The 19,331-nt window shown below is 40.6% G+C and overlaps 2 protein-coding genes and 1 long non-coding RNA gene across 11 annotated transcripts in view; 2 read left to right on the top strand and 1 right to left on the bottom strand.

Annotated features, from left to right (window-relative positions):
• LOC108099269 (protein nutcracker) overlaps window positions 1-19,331 on the bottom strand; it is a 91,885-nt gene that overhangs the window by 71,010 nt on the left and 1,544 nt on the right. For 4 of the 9 annotated variants that reach the window (XM_017202650.1, XM_017202668.1, XM_017202676.1 and 1 more), the window contains exon 1: window positions 2,194-2,723. Coding sequence is in view for 4 of the 9 variants with exons in the window: in XM_017202751.2 (XP_017058240.1) it covers window positions 18,448-19,256 (809 nt within the window). In the remaining 5 variants the exon portion in view is untranslated. Of the gene's footprint in view, window positions 1-2,193; window positions 2,724-17,892; window positions 18,040-18,189; window positions 19,257-19,331 lie in introns of those variants that run through there. The other 5 variants (XM_017202684.2, XM_017202692.2, XM_017202699.2 and 2 more) reach the window with 3 other exon arrangements.
• LOC108099358 lies at window positions 3,341-3,845 on the top strand. Its single transcript, XR_001771923.1, has 2 exons — window positions 3,341-3,596; window positions 3,660-3,845. It is a non-coding gene; the product is annotated as an uncharacterized LOC108099358 (long non-coding RNA).
• LOC108099351 lies at window positions 5,702-6,537 on the top strand. The gene is given in 3 exon segments (XM_017202834.2): window positions 5,702-5,745; window positions 6,037-6,162; window positions 6,164-6,537. Coding segments are annotated over 3 exon segments (231 nt in total). The 5' UTR covers window positions 5,702-5,733; the 3' UTR covers window positions 6,257-6,537.

Below are 19,331 nucleotides of genomic sequence, written 5' to 3'. Positions count from 1 at the left end.
CAATCCTTTTGATCTAAAGTTAGCAAGTAACTCGAAAATTCTTTTAATTGTTGAATATAACATATGCAACTAATGTTTTTTTATTTGATTATCCTAAATTACGGACTGTTAATGTTAAATCCCATTCCACTGTGCCAAGCTGCACAATCCATAAGTACAAGTGTTCGGGGTTGCTGCTAATGGAACACAATTCACAATTCACTGGGAACTCGCTGTCTCTGTCTGCACCCCTCGCTCTCGCTCCCCAGTCTCCCCGTCTCTTTCTGTCGTTGCAACGACAATGGCAACAACAAAAGCAAAACAGCGGCAGACAGCAAAAACCAATGGACAAAAACACAAACAAAACGGTGGACCAAGAGTCGTCATCCTCAGTTGTTTTTGCTGTTTTGGTAAAAACTTCAACTCCCCGGAGAAGTGAAAGAGATGGGTATATTGGTGGGGGAAAGGGAGGGGGAGTGGTTGCCGGCAGTTAGTGCGTTCCACAGAACGTTCGCATAAATTTAAATTTGCGCGCAAACGGCGCCCACAAAGCCGAACAAAAAAAATATATAAGCCATACAGTGGATATTCTACAAAAGGGATTATTTGTAACTCATTGCAAAGATGCCTTTTTTTTAATGTGAAAGATAGTTTTAAATATGTTAGAAGATCTTATCTGGATTCTTTCTTGGGTTGACAGTTTTATAATGTACCTAAGTTACTATTTTCTGTATTAGATACAAATGTTTAATTAACGAAGTCCCACTGTTCGGCAACGCCAAGGAATGGCAATAAAAGGGAGCAAGAGAATGCGTTTTTTGGGGGTTGCTGGATGCTGCAAAGGGGGGTTCGCCCTAAAAGGGGGGTGGATTATGTGATGTGGGGGGAGGCGGGTCGAAAGTCGGAGCAAAGTGGAGTAAACTGAAGTCTGGAGCACAACAAAAAGTAGTGAAAGAGGCAGAAGAAGATAATGCCTAGGAGGGGGTGAAAATCCCGCAGTATACACACCACTACCAGACTTTTCCTCTATATACATATACACGGGTGAAAAAAGGAAGAAAAGCAAAGGAATCTGTCTAGACAACATTGTAAGTAGATAAAAATATTTTGTCGGAAAAATCACCCATGGAAATAATGAAATATGTAATTTCCTACCAACTTTTCCCGTCCCTTTCTGATATTCTATCGCTATCTCTTTCATTCAGGTAATACCGTTTTTGATAAGGAAGCAATTTTAGCCCATTTCACTGTTATTTTTCAATTGCACCATCATTAAAGTTGTGTTTACGGATAAGATAAGACACGATAGTGTTAAATGTTTCCACATTTTTCGTGTTGAAATTCAATTTAGCGAACAAGCGTGTTGCGGAAAATTCATTTATTTATGCATATTTAACATATTTATGCATATAAACACAAAACAGCTGCCAGAAATTACTGTAAAGTATTTTCTGTTTACACAAATGGTTAAAAGAAAGAAAGAGAGAGTGAGATAGGTAACTGTTTATTTTTTGCTGGTTTATTGTTATTTTCTGTTTATGCTATTTTTATGGCCCCTCTTTCCTCTTTTTTTACATTCTTTTGTGTTATTGATTTCACTTTTTTACCAGAGATTTTGGATGGTTTTTTAAATACTACAGAGTCGTGGTCCACAAAAATTTTAAAACATATTTTCAACGCATAAATGATCTGAACAGCTAAGGTTTATACAGTTTTCGTTAGCTATCAATAATTTTTTGAAAGTCTTGAGTCATATATTTAATCTTTTAGAAGCGTTCACTGTAATCGAATTCACTTAAAAGTATTGCTTTTCTGGGCTTGCATTTCTGCTTTATTTAGCACCTGTCGCAGCTGATTTTTCATTCACAATATTTATTTTCCTTGGTTATTTTTTTAGGTGCGCATTTGTAAGTGAAATTCCTATAGAAAATCAATTAAAAATAACTAAAGGAATTTTAGATTAAGTTTCTCGGAGAGAATTCGATTGCTTGTGGGTGTGTGTGTGAAGAGAGAAGTTGTAAAACCGGATTTTCCTTTTGGGCGCTTTTGTAGTTTTCGTTGCCTTTTGCACTTTGTGTCGATCTTCGATTTTAGAGCCCATTTGTATACAACATGGGGATGTTAAAATGTTAAAACAATTTTCATTTCTTTACATTTTCTTTGCATTTTTTTACTTTGCTTTTGTGTTATTTTTTTGTTTTAGTTTGCACTTACACTTGTTGATTTTTTATTCAATTTTATTTGTATTGCGTTTTTTCTTTTTTCTGACGTTTTCTTTCGCTTTTCTAATTTTACTAATAATTTATTTAAATCAAACTAACGCACGCACACAGAGGCACGTACTCACACTTACACGCAAGCACACAATCAAGAAACGTCAAGCGACGCGCCGCAAAAACAACAAAAACAACGAAAAAGGCGGCGAATGAAACAAAAACAGAGGTTTTTAAATTATCTTTTCCTCTTCACCGTGAAATTAAACTAAATTGAAACTAATATCGTCGTTGATCCGAATTTGTTTATGTTTTTTGTGTTGTTCTCTTCGCGATGGCGTCGACGTTTTTTTCACCACAACAAGAGCGGCTTTAAGAGCGTGAAAAAGAGAGAACCAAAATGCCTTAGTTTCTGTTTTTTTTGCACGGCGGTATTTATTGTATTCAGTTGTTAGCGGTTTCGGGATCCAACTTTCCGCGCGCCGCCTTGTCGTTTTGCCGATCGGAGAAAAAAAACTGGCTCCAAAAACTGGCGACCAATCGGACCTCCCTTCAAAATGCTCCAGCTTCGATATATGACTAAAAAATCCATAGCTTTGTTTTATACCTTTACGCTAATGGTTGGCGTCTCGGATAGAACTCAAACATTATAAGCTGATTTTTCGAATAATTAAGCTGATTTAATTGTTTTTTTACTTAATTTAATATAGTTTACATTTTCTAATAAAGTATTTAATACGCTCTTATATTATTAAAATAAGCATATCTTTTCAGCTTATATAATATATATAATTTTTTTTTTAAGTTATTACTTTTTTAATCAGTAGAGTTTGTTTCATGATTATTTATATTAATATTGTTTCCTGATTACTTTAATAATTTTAATCAAATTATATACTGCGAATGTAGTAAACTTTCATGTAAATGTTTACTTAATAATCCCACATGCATATTAGATGCATTATAGCTTGATTTTAGAATGAAACTAACTCCGACTCTTTCCCAACGAGCTTCGTTGTTAATTATGAGAACTCGAATTCAATTAGACTTGCCTATTGATTTGCAATTCACACCCACAAAAGCATCCCCCAAACGATAATTGCTAATTTGAATTGAAAACAAAGCAGGCGAGCAATAGAGTCTGGAAAATCTCGAGCAGCTATTGAAAATCAATTTGCATTCCGCACCACAAATATTTAAATGTTAATTCGGCTCTCCAAAAAACTTAAGTCTCTCAAATCCAATGAAGCAATCGGCAAATGAAAATCTTTTCGGGGAGGCGAAAGAAAAACAAGAACCGCACTTCAAAAGCAATTTCACCTTGTTTTCCACACACACAAACAAAAATAGTGGATAAACAATGGCGCGAGGCAAATATCTTTTTTGGCCATATATAACTTTCGGGTAAGGAATTTCCCAGACTGCTCTTCAAGAATTTTCACGAGTGGTGGCGTCTCCTATTTTTAGGCTCACTATGAAAACACCAAACAGTAAGCTTCCGAGAAGTTGAACACAAAGTTTTAACTTGAATATCAACTAACTATTCAACTATTTTGCATACTTTGAAATTACTTTAATTCAAAATCTAAAAACGTACTTCAAGATATCGCAATAAATTAAAATAATTTTAATAAAAGTACGAATTAAATTGCTCTATATTTGTTTTAAGAAACACAACAATTACAAACTAAACGCAAGCCCAGCACAAATAGATATTTTACATATAGACTCTATATATAGTAAGTTCTATTTAGTAAATAAAACAGGAAACGGAAACATCATTTGCTCTAGTTGGATATTTTTGGTAAGGGGAGGGGGAAAAAGTGTGAAAAGAGGGGGAATAGCAGAGGAAAACTCAGTGCTGGAATTTTGTTGTTGCACCAAAACGCCGGCAATTGAAAGGCGCAGGTCCACAAATAAAAATAGAGAGGAAAATCCAAAGACAAAAGGCAGTCGACTTTTTCAGGGAGAGAGCAAAACAAAAACAGTTTGAGAAGTGCTCGAGGTTTGCGAAGCACTGTTTCAAGCAGTTCAGTTTTTATCGCATGCGATAAATTCGTTTGTAAAGTGCTGTGATTTTAACACTGTTGAGAGTTTAACCACTTTTAAAGAACGCCTTTTTACAAGAAATAAATATTTGTAAAAGTAATAACACTAAGAAATAACAATAATATACGATTGATTTATTTTAGACAATTAAACACAGAAGGTTGTATGATTTTTTCCCCCTTCGCTGTTTTTTAAAGCATTATAGTCATTGCAGTCAAAAAAAGTACAATAAAATACAAATAGCTATGCTGAAATATTTTCAGTCAAAAGATAGTAAATAAACTGATGAAATCAGCAAACAGTTTCTAGTTTTATTCAAACGCCAAGGCAATTTTCCCACCCACCCAAGGAAATTCCACTTCGTTTCGAGCGAACAATTCGTCTTCAATGTCAGAGTTTCCCCGACTTCTTTAACCCATTTTCCCGGGCCCTTCTGCATTTTCGCACAACCTTCTTATCCTCCAGCAAAATTAACTTGAGAAGCTTGATAAAAGGGCTGCCATTCATTCATTCAGCAGCTTTGCCGAAAACTGTTCTCAATGGCAAAAGCTGCCAACTTAATTTATATTGTATTTTAAATGCAAAATGCACAGCATTTAACAATAGGACAAAGCAAAGAGAGGTGGGCGGGCATGGGAAAGTGGGCGGGGCACAGCTGAAAAGCTGCTTTAATTTTACAACTTGACAAATTGAATGTTTGCAGAGTGAAGAAAGCAAAACGATGAAGGAGGCATAAAAACAGCAAGTAAAAGAGATAAGACTTTTCATAAAAACTATGATAAATAAATACTATTGCCCAATTTAATTAGTATAAAATCTTAACTTTATTTCTATAAAATGTTTTGTCTATCCAAAAAGCAGTTCGCATTGTAGCTCCTGATTTTTCTCTGTGTACAATTGGCTGCATTTAAACAATAGAGATGCAATGGGGTAACAGAAAAATCAGAGTTTCAAAGGGGTAACCAAGGCAACCCGTTTGCAGAGACTTTTCCTTGGCATTCCCTTGGATTCCTCATTCGGAGTCGAGGAATCTCTGGCAGTCATAACGATAATTGACAATCTGGCCAAGACAAATTAACATTGCCAGAGGTCAAATTGCATTTGCTCGGGGAATTCGTGATTGCTTCCGTTTTTTTGCCGTTCGAGCCATTGTTATTGTTGGCCCGAAAGCCCCGTCCCCCGAAAATAGGTAGGCAAACCTTTATTAGGAATGCAATGCACGCAACGCAAAGCGGCCATAAAGACGTTTGGGCCAAAAGCAGCAGCCAAATTAAAACGAGCCAGGAAAAAAACAACAACAGAAATAAGCAGACGTGCCACGGTCAAGAGTGACCTCTAACCCTCCGCCCACCGCCCACCTCCCCTTTCCGTGGGCCACCCACTGCGATAGTAAAGCCAAAAGTCAACTAAAGTTTCACTATAAAAGCCAGGGTTTCTGCGACTGTTCAATCATATCAGTTTCTGTTCAATCAGCAGCAACAATCAATCCAAGATGTTCAAGTTTGTGAGTATCCGAGGAGTCCTTAAAAAACTATAGAAACTATAAGGAAATAATATAGAACAAAAAGAATATACTTCAGAATTAACTATCAAAGGATTTAAATTATTTGAATTAAATCTTTTAAAATATTTCAAATTCATTTGAAAACTAATCTGAGTAAATCGGTGTCTTAACTGTCATTCAAATCGATTATAAGGACTCATGTTGTTCAAGTGGGATTATTAGTATCCCCCGAGGCTTTAATTACTTTCATTGGTTAATCGAATCCCCCTTTTCTGCCCACTCCCCAACCAGTTCGCTCTGTGCCTGTTCGCCCTGTTGGCCGTTGCCTTCGCAAAGCCGCAGTTCCTGACCGCCTACAGTGCGGCCTCGCCCGTGGTGGCCGCCACGCCCTACGCCTACTCGAGCGGCCTCTACGCCTCCCCCGTACAGTGCGGCCTACACCAGCGGAGTCTACGCCTCGCCCTACACCTACGGAGCCTACCCCTACAGCTCCCTCTACCTCAGGCGCTAATTCCCCCTCTCCGAGTGATCACTGTACTCCGATGATTGCCGACAACGACGACGACGACGACGACCTAATGAACAAATAAACCTGATAAAACAGATAAAGATTCGCATACCAAAGGCCAGCTATTTGCTGTCATTTGCTTTGAGCAACTGCAGATTAAAAGGGGCTCAAAATAAAAGGGGCGGGCCAAGAATGCACACTCAAACAAACAACCTAGTAAAAATATTGCACCTTAAAAACTTAAAAAAAATGTTAAAATAAATATAAACTTTGAAAACTGTTAATGAGAATCTATTAGCTATTCTATTTCTTCAATTTATATGAACCAGAAACTATGTTCATTCAATTCTTGGAATGAAGTTCTGTATTTTTCTTTCTACTTGCTCGCTTTTCTCGCAGTGCATAGTGTGTGTTTGCGGGAGCAAAGAGGCGTATTTAAAATATTTACGAATTTGTGGCTGTGTTGTTGCTGGTTGCTGGTTTGCTTGGCAATTTCCGTTAGCTATCAAAAACATTCGCTTTGGCTCGTATATCATGTTTTATGTGGCGAAGGGGTTCCTGCTGAAAGCAGGCTGCTGGGTGGTGGGTGGCAGAGGGGGAGGCGCCCCAGGGGTGCGGGGTAAACTGTCGCTGGCATGCGTCGGCGTGCATTTGCATCGCAGCTAAAATGTGCAAATTATGGCAACTAAGTTGCCTTATGTTGTCCCAAGCACGCAATGGGTTAAGTGGAGTGCACTCTAAAAAAAAGTATAGCAACTTTTAATATGTAAAAAGAAACAGTAAAAAATAAAACCATTGTTGTACTTCTTTCAATAGATTTTGTGCTTCTTTAAAAGACAAATATAGAGGTATGTGAAATATGAATTAAACAGTCTTAAATTTAATTTCATACAAATATGAACTTTGAACTTACAATATTTTAAGGAGTATAGACTCAATATATAATATATTTTTGGCCAGAAATAACTTCAGAGTGTAGGGAGTGTCAAAAACTTTCTTTGAGCCTATGTTTCACTTTCTCCTGCCGCCATCTTCACACAGAGCCCTCCATTTCCTGCTCGCACTTTCCCTTCCTTTCGCTTTCCCCTTCCCCTTCCGTTTCCCCTTTTCGCCTTTCTCCATTTTATTCCTACTTCTCATTTTTAGACGTCAGCTTCAGTGTCGCCATTTGCATAATGCATGTGTGCTAGTGTGTGTGTGTGTGTGTGTGTGTGTCAGAATTTGCAGCATCCTTTCAGGCGCAATTGTGCACCGTGGTCCTGCGAAAAAAGAGCATCGGAATGCATATGGAAATTGGCCCGAAATGAAAAATATGTGCAACATCCTGAATAAATGCATTTAGATAAGGCAAATGCGGTTAAACGTTGAATAATGTTCATGCTAATGTTGTTTTCCACTTGATTGGCGAAAGTAGGAGCCATTTACGAGAAGAATAAATGCCATAAAACATAAATAACGTAAGTGAAAGGGTAGCAGATGAAACAAATGGAGTAGGGATAATGTAAAATATGTTTGTCTTAGTATGATAAACTAACTAGCACAACAAATTATCTTTGAGGGATTCAAAGAAAATAAATAATATGTAACCAAACTTATTAAATATTAACCCCCACATGTAACCATTAACCCCAGAATTTAGCCATTTAATTTTCCTCCTTTAATGTTTACAAAATAGAAATAAAATGGCAATCAACTTTCCACTTAACTTGCCATTAATTTGCCGCTGTTTTCTTAGGACTTTGTCGCCGAAAGAACAAACAGAAGCTGTTTTTCCAGGCCGAAACACCACTGTATTTGCAGAGGGAAAAGCGGGGGAGAGCGAGAAAAATCTGTCATCAGCAGGGAGCCCACCTCAAAACTTGTTTTCTTTTTATTTTCTCTTTGAGCTTAGTACGAACTTGAAGAAGTGTGTGTAGAAAAAAGCGGGAGGGAAATTTGGCAAAATCTAAATCTAATTTGCATCGTGGGGCGGATAATGGTAAGCCACAGGAGACGGCGACTTGGAAAAGAAAGAACCCACGCGCCACGCTTTTCCGAATTTCCCCCCAACACCATCTCATATATCTTTTCACATACGCACACGCAGGGAATGTCAAAAGTCATTGCATATTTTCGGGAGCATTTGTTCGAGCTTCTTTATCCTGCCACACGCTCCGATTTTCCAGGATGCGTAGTCCATCAATGTCAAACTTACCTGCAAGAAAAGAAAAGAGCAAAGGTGGTGAGATAAAAGGCAATTCGTGGCTGGAGGAGTGGCCGGAATAATTCAGGTTAAATAAAGTTAAGTGTTTGCATGGGCCCCTCAGGTAAATAACGAAATCAAATGAGCCATCAGGAAGCTCTAAGGAAATGGGACTTCAAGTTCACTTATCGAAGTGTTTGGAGAAAACTAGATAAAACTAAATAGTAAAAGTTAAAGGATACATTCTCAAAATATAACCATTTTCTTGTTAAATAAATTTGAAAAAGTTTATTTAGGGTTTTAAGAGCCATTTAACATTTTCCCCCGAATTCAACAGTTCGCAAATGTTTTTCTTTTGTCCTTTTTGGCTCCCCAAACAATTGTTTGTCCTTGGAAGTTTCTTTTGTGGTCAACGGACTAAGTGAATGTGACGCCAAATCAAATTAAAATTAACATCAGCGATTGTCTGGAGAAAAGCTGATAATTAAATTTGCCAGCGGAGACGACGAGATAATTAATCACAGGCATTAATAAAGTTCATGTGGTAAGGTGAATATTTTAAAGCAATTCGCCTTTAGTAATTTTAACTTGGAAACTGCCTAGTCAAAAGCTATCCATTCAAGAAAATCTATGTTATTCTGCTCAAGGGAATCAACTAATTTTAGCTTTTATTGTTCGAATTAAATTTCGAGGAAAACGTTTCCATGCTTTTAATTTATTACTAAATCATTACGCTTATCAATTTTCGCCCCTGATTAATGATGGCCACAAGCGAGGATTCGGGACAGACAAGCAATTAATTGCCGGACCATTAGCAGGACGAACAAAGGGATCCGGCGAGGCACTCAACAAGTGATTACACCACGCTATCCTTCCTTCGAGGCTCTTTTCGCTGGAAACGTATTTAACCCCTCGAAGGAGGGCTCCTTTGCTCTTTTTTCCGGGAACATTAAAAATTCATTGCCCAAGTGTGAGTGTGGAAATGAACAACAGTTTTCGGCCAACCTCTGTTAAAAATGCAGGACAACAATTTCCGCTTCCTGTCGCCGGGTCGCTGCTTCAATCTCAGCTGCTGTTGCTTTCGCTTGCAGAACATCCCGTCCCGAAAAGTAATTCCGCACAAAAAAAAAAAGAAAAAAGGATAATGCCCGCCTATTAACCGGGGCGCAAATCAACGTCCTGACGAGCTGGAAATCGTTTGGCGCTGACAGGACATCTCAATTGGCACTTCACTTCTGTGTCTATATCTCCCACTCCTCCGATATCGCCTCCTATCCGTTATCCTTTTTTCTTCGCCTCTGTATCTCGCCGTTTCCTCTGATTACACACACACACACACACAGAGAGAGAGACACACACGCAAGATGGAGTCAAGTCTGGCGTTAAATTGAATCCGCGGCACAGTTTTTTCCTCACTTTTCACTGCGTGCAACGTGGCGTATAATCGATTTTCATTCGGTTCATCCCAGCACACTTATGGGTACATGATTCCCCTTTATTCTCCGGCTTGTAAATTTCCTCAGCCGTCAATGGTAAAGGTTCGCACTCAACTAAAACTAAAATCAATCGCAAACGCGGTCAAAATAAAACAAAACTGTCACGATGACCGTTTGTGGGATGGAATACACTGAGAGAGATGTAGGTGGTTTTCTAACTAAGCTGGTTCAAAAGAACAAGCATGGAACTCTGCTAAACAGTTTAACTCGATTTGTAAGTGGCAAACTTTAGTTTTAAATAGTTGTTTAGAAATTACAAAGAAACCCACTAATAATTTTAATTAATATATTTAATTTTTTAACGTGACTTTCAGTCAACGCAAAACGAAGCTTAGAAGGTTGAGAAGAATGAAACACTAAAACATAAAACCCACATAAATCAATAGTGGAAAAGGCACGAGCAAAGGGCATAAGATTTGCAATGGGCACGAATGCGAAATACAAGCCAAGTAAATTCAATTTTTCCCTTACTACTCGAACCTCCGCTTCTGTTGGGAAAACTTAAATTAACGCAAACTTTCTCTGGTTCAACTTGTCATCGGGTGGATCCATGTCCGAGCGACCTGACCTAAAAGTTTTCATGGAAAACCCTCTCCTTCCCTTTTCCCTGACCACCCGCAATAATAAACTCGCCTGTAATTACATGAGCAACTTTCCACATGGACAACACGGCGTATAAGTAACCGTTTTTATTGTCATTTGCCGCGCCACTCAATAAGGGGGCGTGGCAAATCAGGGGAAGGGGGAGAGGAAGGTAGGTTGGCAGAGCTTTGAATGCAATTATGTGCAGCACATGACCAGAATTCTGTCACCAGAGACGAGGGAAGAGGGGGGAAAGGGGGCGTGGGACAACCAACGGAAGGACGGCAGGAAGGAAGTCGGAAGGATGCGGCGGACAGGACGGGGGATGCCAGGTAAGTGGGGCAAGCAAATAAAATATAAATAAATAACAGCGGGCGAGCCAAACGAGAAAAACAGTAAACAGCGACAGAGGGAAAATAGAACAACGCAAAGACATTTTCTTTTTTTTGTAAACTGCATAAAACGCTGTGTGCACACAAACGTATGTACTATATGCACTTGCAAATATTCCCCAACAATAAAAATACAGAGAAACTAAAATATTTTGTACAAAAAACCCTTTCAATTTATGGGAAACTTTCTCCCTGTGGAGTTACAAAATCAACAACGAAATTGGAACTTTGATTGTTTTCAAATAAGCGAGCAGCATTACATTTTTAAGCCAGGCAATTTGCCAGCAAGGTGGTCACAGTTTCCCCCTCCCCCTCCCGCTTTTCCGACCACCCCGCTTTCCCAGCTTTCCCTCACAAGTTTTCCTTTCTGACCAAACCCAAATTGAGGCTTAAGTTGGTCATTTGCGGTCGGCGCTGTCTCCGTTGTTGTTGGCTACCTTTTGACTTGTTTTCCTTTTGGTTTTCCCCGGCCTTTTGTTTCGTCTGATGTGACTGTGGGGAAAAGCGAAGTGGGAAAGGTTCAAGGACTCCCGTTTGATTTGTCTGTCTCTGTCTCGTTTGCAAATAAAGATAATCTTTCCCAGAGCTGCGCATTTTTATGGTAATTTCCCTGGGCTTCGTTTTTCGCCAAAAAGTGAAGCCAAACAAAAAAGGAAAACCGGCGGGCGAAAGACCTTAATTCAATGTCAAATTGTACCAGCAAGTGCCAAGTCAAATGCAGGCGTGTCGAGCTCAAATTGAGATGTTCTTGGCCAACAAAACCGCCTAGAAGATGGCCACAAAAAATTAAGTAAGCACAAGCGGCAAAATTTGCAACTCAATTTTTGGGGGAACCCAAACTTGGGTCCGAATTGATTTTATTACGCTTTCTGTGGGCGGAATTAAATTGGGGGGAAAATTTAAACCTCATTGGGAAAAGTACATAAAACAGTCTGAGTGGAAATTCAGTGTTGAATGGTGATGGGAAATATAATTTTGGTAACTTTTATTGGGTTTCCAAAGTTGTTCCTTTGGTTGGTTTCACGGCGATTAAAAATAGATGTTTACTGGCTGGCGAGGAATCCATTTATCTCCTTTCTGTCCATTAATTATCCTTATTTCCCATATCAGTAACTACTTATCTGTTCATCGCCCCCATTAGTTATCCCCAAACTATTCGGCTAATGACGTCAATAGGCTCGCAAGCAGAACTCATGCAGCATCGAAATATTTCATTTAATTTTTCCTTTGCCTCGTTTTTGGCACAAGTTGCAAATTAAATTTAGATTTCATGCACGTAACTTTGGGAAGCCATTGAGGCAGCAGCGCTACAAGAACCTTAATTACTTGGCCAACTCGCTGCGGATGCTGTCCCCAGCCCCGCCCCCTCTGGCCCTTCCCCGCCCCCACATCTTAGTGGGAGAAGTGCCAAGAAGCATCGCGGAGAAAGGAGAGAAAGGGAAGAAAGCGGGGCTGCAGGCGAAGGGAGCGAAATCAATACGCGAAACATTAACTCGAGCACTAAAGACACGCCATGGAGTCATTAAGTTTCCACCAGGCCAACACTAAAAAAAAAAAAAAAGCCTTTTCTAATAAATAAATTAAGAAAAGTATTTAGAAACAAGAAACCATGCGGAGTTTAAAACCCATTAACATAGTAACTCCCAAATAGTTGTAGCAAAACCTAATATAAGCATAATATTTAATTCAAAAGAGGTTTTCTCTCAGTGTTCGCACCCACTCATAGCCAAAGTGAGCGGGTTCCCGTGCTGGTGTGATTAAAGCGGAGGAAGCTGTCGCCGCCATCATCGAACAGTTTGTCATAAACGGCGCCATATTGACAGCAAAAAAAAAAAAAACTGCAGAAATTGTCGATGGGGAAGGGCGAAAAAAAGAACAAGAAATAACCATGGGAGACGGTAATGAAATATTATCAATATTTGTCAATATTTACTCGACCAGAACGTCCAGAGAAAAATCAAAAACTATAGGGAAAAAAGCGGATTACATATGCATGATAAATAAATATTTCTGTGGCGAAATTTCAGTAAATATCATACGGAAAAAGCTGAATATATAAATTTAATTCTGAAAGTTCTTCTCTTATACTTTACTTCATAAAAAATGGCCAATAACGTTCATTCTTCAATAAAAATTTTAGTGAAAAAATGCGGTAAAAAGCTTTATAACATTTCTTTAAAGTAAATCATGTTGGAAAAAATGTATGCATATCAAATTAAATTCAAAAATGCTGCCTGAATAATTTACCAACCATTCGATGAGCTGTTTAAACGCTTAAAAATGTAGTGCCAGTAAATAAAGAATCACGATTCCTTTAAAACAATCTACAAAATCCAGGGAAAAACTTTTCAAAGATGTCACAAAAAAGACTCATAAATTTTATATGAACAACATAAGGTCGGAATACGAGTGGAATGTCTATGGATTTCCACTTGAAATATCAATTTTTTGTATCAACCTTTTTGGGGGAAACATTGCGAACAGCATTTTACGACAAAGAAAAGTTTGTCTACCCCCTCGATCCCCTTTCCTCATCGCTCTGCTAATTTCATTTCAAACAAACACCCACAGCATTTGAGCACTGAGAGAATTAATTGTTGAAAAAAAAACTTATTTTACCATCACCTTTTTATTACCATCAAAATGTATGTATTCATTTTCCTTTTATATTTTCAGATTTGCTCGAAACCTATTAAAATTTGTGAGGTCATTTGAATATTTTTTGCTGTGCAGACTGTCACGAAAAAGATTTCGCAGCTGTCGCCGCTGAGACAAGCTCATCAAATGTTTCCAAATCGATTCCATCATTTAAAGCATATTAGACCAGTCAACACATGTGTGCGTAGGGAGAACAGAAAGAGAAAGAGAGATAAAAATAGAAAGAGTGGGACGAGAATCCTTGGCAGGATGTGCGACACATTGCGCTTTGAACTTGTCACAAAAAGCCGTAAAAAATCGCTGTTGAAGTGTCGTAATTTAATTAAGCATCGCACCAAACGACAAGCAAAACAAAAGTGGAAGTCGAGGAAAGAGAGTCGAGGACAAAAGCATAAAAATTACAAGGAAATCGGTGGAATCAGGAGCAGACACAAAGGACATTGATTACTGCGGACCAGAGCCAACTTTTTTGCGAAACTCTGTGCAATTTCAATGCAATTTTCTCATTACAGCAAATTGGCGTTACAAATATGAAAATTAACTGCGATTTCGCAGAGCTCATTAAGGTTTCCGATTAGGAAATTGTAGCTTTTATATCGAATCCTGATTATAAAGTAATTGAGTGATTTAGGTGAATATTAAACGTGGCTAATTGCGTACTTCTTTTGAATTGTTATTAATATTTAACGATCGAATTATGGAAAATGGGGATAAAACAAGTGAAACGCTTGACTTAAGTTGTAATTACTTTTTATCTCGAGTAGGAGCTTTCGATTCAAACGGACATAAAATATGAGTAACAATATTTAATTAAAAAGTTAATTACGGAAGTGAAAGGGCTCCCTCCTGACTGCAAACCAATTAATAAATCATTGCAAAGCAATCAATCAATCAATAAACGGCGGAACGGCCCCAAAAGGACCGCACGTAACAATCGGCCAGTTAGCATTACAGGACACAATGGATCCTGGATGCCTGGATCCTGGGAAAATAACCAAACACACCGCAATTTCCGTGAGCCCACCCATCGGTTTTCCCACTTCCTGCCCGTTTTCATCTCATTTTCCGATGCTGTCAACTGTTGCACGCTGCACATGCGAGTGACACACAGCGACAGCCGCTAATTAAGCTATCAAAATGTCCGTCTGGGGACTCACCGCTGTACAGTGGGCCCTCGCTAGTCCTGCCCAGACAAAAGGGGATCCTGTGGTTGCTCGAATGTGTGAAAAGGAGGTTATGTGGCCTAAACATCAGACTCCTCTCCCTCAGGACAAAGACACAAAGATGCAGGCGTGGCAGTTCATCTGGGGACTCACCTCTGTACAGTGGAAACTCGCCGTCGCTGTGACTGTGGCACAGCATAATGGGACTGCGACACCGGGAGGCAGCCACCATGATGCCAGTTTTGTGGATACTCAGCTGGTTGTTGCTGCTGGCCGACGAGGCAGCAGTTGTGGATGTGGCAACAGTGGGAATCGCCGCCGCTGTTGCAGTTGCAGTTGCAGACGCCGCCGAGTGGCCCAGGGAGTAGGAACGCGACACGTGGCTCAGGGTGCGCCGCCTTATGGTCGCCGCATTGGCAGTGGCGGCACCCGTGGTGGCTCCCGTGGCGGCGTTGGGGCGATAGTGGTGCTGCGGCGTGGAGTACTGGGTCCTGGTCGACTGCATCTGCAACTGCAACTGCTGGTAGCCGCCGAGCGACAGGTGGTGCTGCAGCGGCGGGTGGTGCGAGCGGTGCAAGTGCTGCTTCTCCCAGGGTCCATTGCTGTCGCCGCTGTAATCCAGCTTGAGGCCGATTCTTTGTGGCTTTCGATAAGAAAGTTTTAGGCCATTCACTTAGACCATTTCGGAAGAGTCATGCATGATGTCATGTATGATGCTCCTCAATTTAATATCGGTTGTATCACTTTATAATTTATAATAATAATTTAAGATTTGGATATACTTAGATTGTTAACTTCCGTTACAAATTTAGTTATCAAAATAATCTACAAAGGTTTTTTAAATTCCGAACTTTACAACGTATTGCTAATTGCCATTGAACTATTATATTAGATTATACAGATAATAGCTAGACCATTGACTGCGGTTGCTATGTCAAGGTCGCTGGCAAATTCCTAAGCCCACTGGAAAGTAGATATTATAATCCTTAGCGCTGCCTGCGAAAAACAGCTGTTGTTTGGAATCCAATTCTGGACCAGAAAGGACTGATTTATTTATATGTTATTCAGGGGAACACCGAGCACTCGCGGACGCGGAGGGCGCGATGCATATGTATGTCACTGGAGGACCTAGTTCGAACAGGTTCTAACGGTATCTGGGCGAGAGCGAGGACTCGCGACACTCTCTCCCGGGTGAAAGGTCCCGCTATTCCGCTTTTCCGACCAGAGACGCTGGGCCAAAGTACGACGACTGATTGCGCCGAGCTTTGTTATCCTGCGGAAAAGCTGGCTGCCCAAGGAGCGAAACGACAAAAGCGCAATCGGCCGAGAGAGTGGGAGAAAGCGGGAGAAAGTCGGAGAGAGTTTGCGGAGTCTGCGAGAGCGAAAAGCACAGATAACAAACAAAAGGGTCAATCGAGTACTTTTAGCTGACTTTACCAGTATGGGACTACTATATTGTACCTATTAAACCAAAAAGCAAAAGTAATTTAATAGCTTTAAAATAATATTTCCATATGCAAATAAATAAGAAACATCACTTATCACCGAACTCTACTTAAAAGAGAGTTTTTCATAATGGATTTGCCATTTTTTTCAGTGTATTCAGGAGTAACAGAGAGAGGGAATATTTAGAAAAGTGGCCCTTGCTTTAGCTTGCATCGCAAAGGAATGAAAAAGGACGAAAAGGAGCAACGTATGTTTTGCCAACTCTTTTGATTCCTCTTTGCTGTTTACGGTTATTAGCCCGCCCACAAGGGAGGCGTGGAGAAAGAGAAGGATAAGCAACAACAGCTACTAAAACGAGGAGCAGAATGAAAAGTTTGGCACAGTTTACCATCGCAGATGAGCGCACAGTGTGACCAGGATCACATTGGCTTCAAGGTTGCAAGCAGTTTTAAAGTATTTATGAATGCACTACTAAGAAAAAATCGGGCGAATTTTCTTTGCACATAATGTAAAAAGTGACTAGACCCACCACACCAACAATTGATGGAAGTATGTACATGATTTTCCCAAATTATGAAAATATAATAAACATGTTTTAAAAAAAACCCAAACCATTGTGCGATGCCCACATCTGCGGGTTCATTCACCCCAACCATTCGAACAGATTGTGGGAGACAAGAGTCGGGGGCGGGGCTGGGGAAAACAGCTGCTCCTGGGAAATGCAGAGCAACTCTTCAAGAGCAGCTCGAAAGAAAGCTCCTCTCGGTTCTCCGAAGCTTTTCAGCAGACACGACTCGAGTTTAAAAATAATTGCGAGAGCGCAGCCCAGTCGTATATGTTTTGCTTTGTTTGCCTTTGCCATAATTTATTTATGCATTTGTCACTGTTTTTCGTTATTTTGATAAAGTTGTAGCCAGATAATTTCGACAGGACCCACGGGAACCCGAAAACATACGGATTCCAAGGGGAAAGCTGGGGAGCTGTGCTCCCTCTCCGACCGAATGTTTGTTTTTAGTCCAGTGATAAGGCTCCGCTCGAGAAAGTCGATATCGTAATATAAACACGAAATAGGAGCCCAGCACCGAGCAGCAAGCATCCCGCAGTTGAGGGAGAAAAACCGAATTGTGGATGCCATCCGCCAGGAAAACCAAAAAGGCAAAGAGGCCAAGGGGTTTACACTGGGCGAAAATGTTACAGGGGAATAGTTAACAACTATATTAGGGGATGTTAGATGTAATAACATAATAATATAATTCTGTGTTTTATTCTTTCAGGATTTGTTAATCAGAGTATGTTAGGTAATATTGTAAAGCAGTCTCCACATTCCTGATAATTTATTTAGAGAGTTCGTCAATTATTCATGACTTCCTCGCAGTGTACGGAGATGTGGCTTTCATAGGGGTTATAGGGGTGCCGTTTTGCCCGCGTGGGTTTTGTTGATTTTGCGTGCGCATAAAAAATCGAAGTGGGCATGGGAGGTTGGATGTTGGAGGCTGGAGATTCGGAGCCGACGAGGTGAGGAATTGGGTTTGGGTTTTGGGGCACACTGGGGATTGTGGATGCGACAATCTCGGCGCGTTTTCGGCTGCCGGAGCCGCTTGTTTCGCATTCTGCACTTCTGTGGTTGAGGGCCGACTCGTTTAGGGGCGTGTACCCCTCTTTGCGCCGAAAAGGGGGTGACAAGGGGGAGCATGCGAATCGCAAGGACATGCGGACTCACCTGTAATATCACGATCGTAGAGGTAGCTGCTGGCACTGCTCTTGATGCTGATGCAATCCAGCGGTGTGGAAGGGGGCTCGAAAATGTCATAAGAGCTACAGGACTCAGCCGACGGCGTTGGAGGGTCCACAATTATCCTCGATGCCGCTACAACCCAAAAAAGTAATGAAAGCAAGGCACAAATCGGAAATTAAAAAATTATTACAGACACTAGTTATAGAAGGTTATAGTTTTGTGGCAAACTTAAATAAAACTATGTTAGATATCCTTCGAAGCCATTAAATAAAACTCGTCAACTATCATCAGAAGATAATTTATTACATTTTATAGAAAAAAGGAGTTGCTTACACTGCATTCATTTCAGGAAACTTGATTGAGCCCAGACCAAAGCCAAAGAATTACAAAACTATGTAAGTATAAAACTTGTATCTACAAAATAACCCACGGATTTAAAGACTATTTTATATGTTTCTTAATATATCAGAGAGCTCTCGCTCGCAAATGTTTCAACTAGTGCCTTTTTGACATTCAATCATCTAATAAATTTCATTGAAATCAAGTCGGTTTAATGGAGCGTTTGCGTTCCGCTTCCTTGCTGTAGAACTGCAGCTGGCGGTTGACCTTGGCCACCACGTTGAGCTGGCTCTTGTCGAGGTACCTGAAGATCTCGTGGTAGAGCTCGTTCGGAAGGCCCAGCAGCGAGGGCTGCAGCTTGTTCTCCATCTGCATGAGTTGTTGGGCTCGCATGGGCTGGAACACGTTCTGCTTGAGTTGGTAGGAGAGCTCGTCCAGCTTTCGGAAGCGGTGGTACACGGGCTTGTTCTTCGCCTGGACGCTCAGGACATACCGGCCGATGGACAGGCTGATGCTGTAACCAGGTTGCTTCGAGGGCGGAGCTGGGGACAGGGTGACCATGAGCTGATCCCCCAAGGTGATGGCCATGAGCCGCGTTTGAAGGGCGGCCACCAGGGAAGCCTCCTCGGAGGCGTGTTTGTCCAACAGGGTCCGCAGTCGCATCGAGTACGCCGAGTCGTTGAAGCACACCTCATAATGGGCCGGCTGTTCGCTGAGGAGCCGCACGTTCAGCGCGTGGAAGCTGCTGAAAGATGGAACCGGCTGCAAAAGGTGCCTCTTCTGCGCATAAATCTCCTCCTCCACAAATCCGCACTCGAGGGCCAGCAAATAAATCAGAAGGGTTAGCCATTCGGCAGCCGGCATTTTCCGATTTTCCTGGTACTGCTTCATGAGCTTCTCCAGATGCTGTGGCACTGATTCCAGGCTGGCATGCTCCAGGATCAAGGGATTCGCTGACTCCAGGCTGCCTTTCTGCTCCTCTGTTAAACGCTGACGATTCTTTTTCGGCACTGTAATGAGGTTTTGTTTAAGTTGTTTTTTTTTTAGAAAATCACGAAAAATGATTAGTCGATTTTTGTGTGCTT

Source organism: Drosophila ficusphila, unplaced genomic scaffold (genome assembly GCF_018152265.1).
Source record: "Drosophila ficusphila isolate 14025-0441.05 unplaced genomic scaffold, ASM1815226v1 contig_286, whole genome shotgun sequence".
NCBI lineage: Eukaryota > Metazoa > Arthropoda > Insecta > Diptera > Drosophilidae > Drosophila > Drosophila ficusphila.
This window is presented reverse-complemented; position numbering and strand designations above follow the sequence as displayed.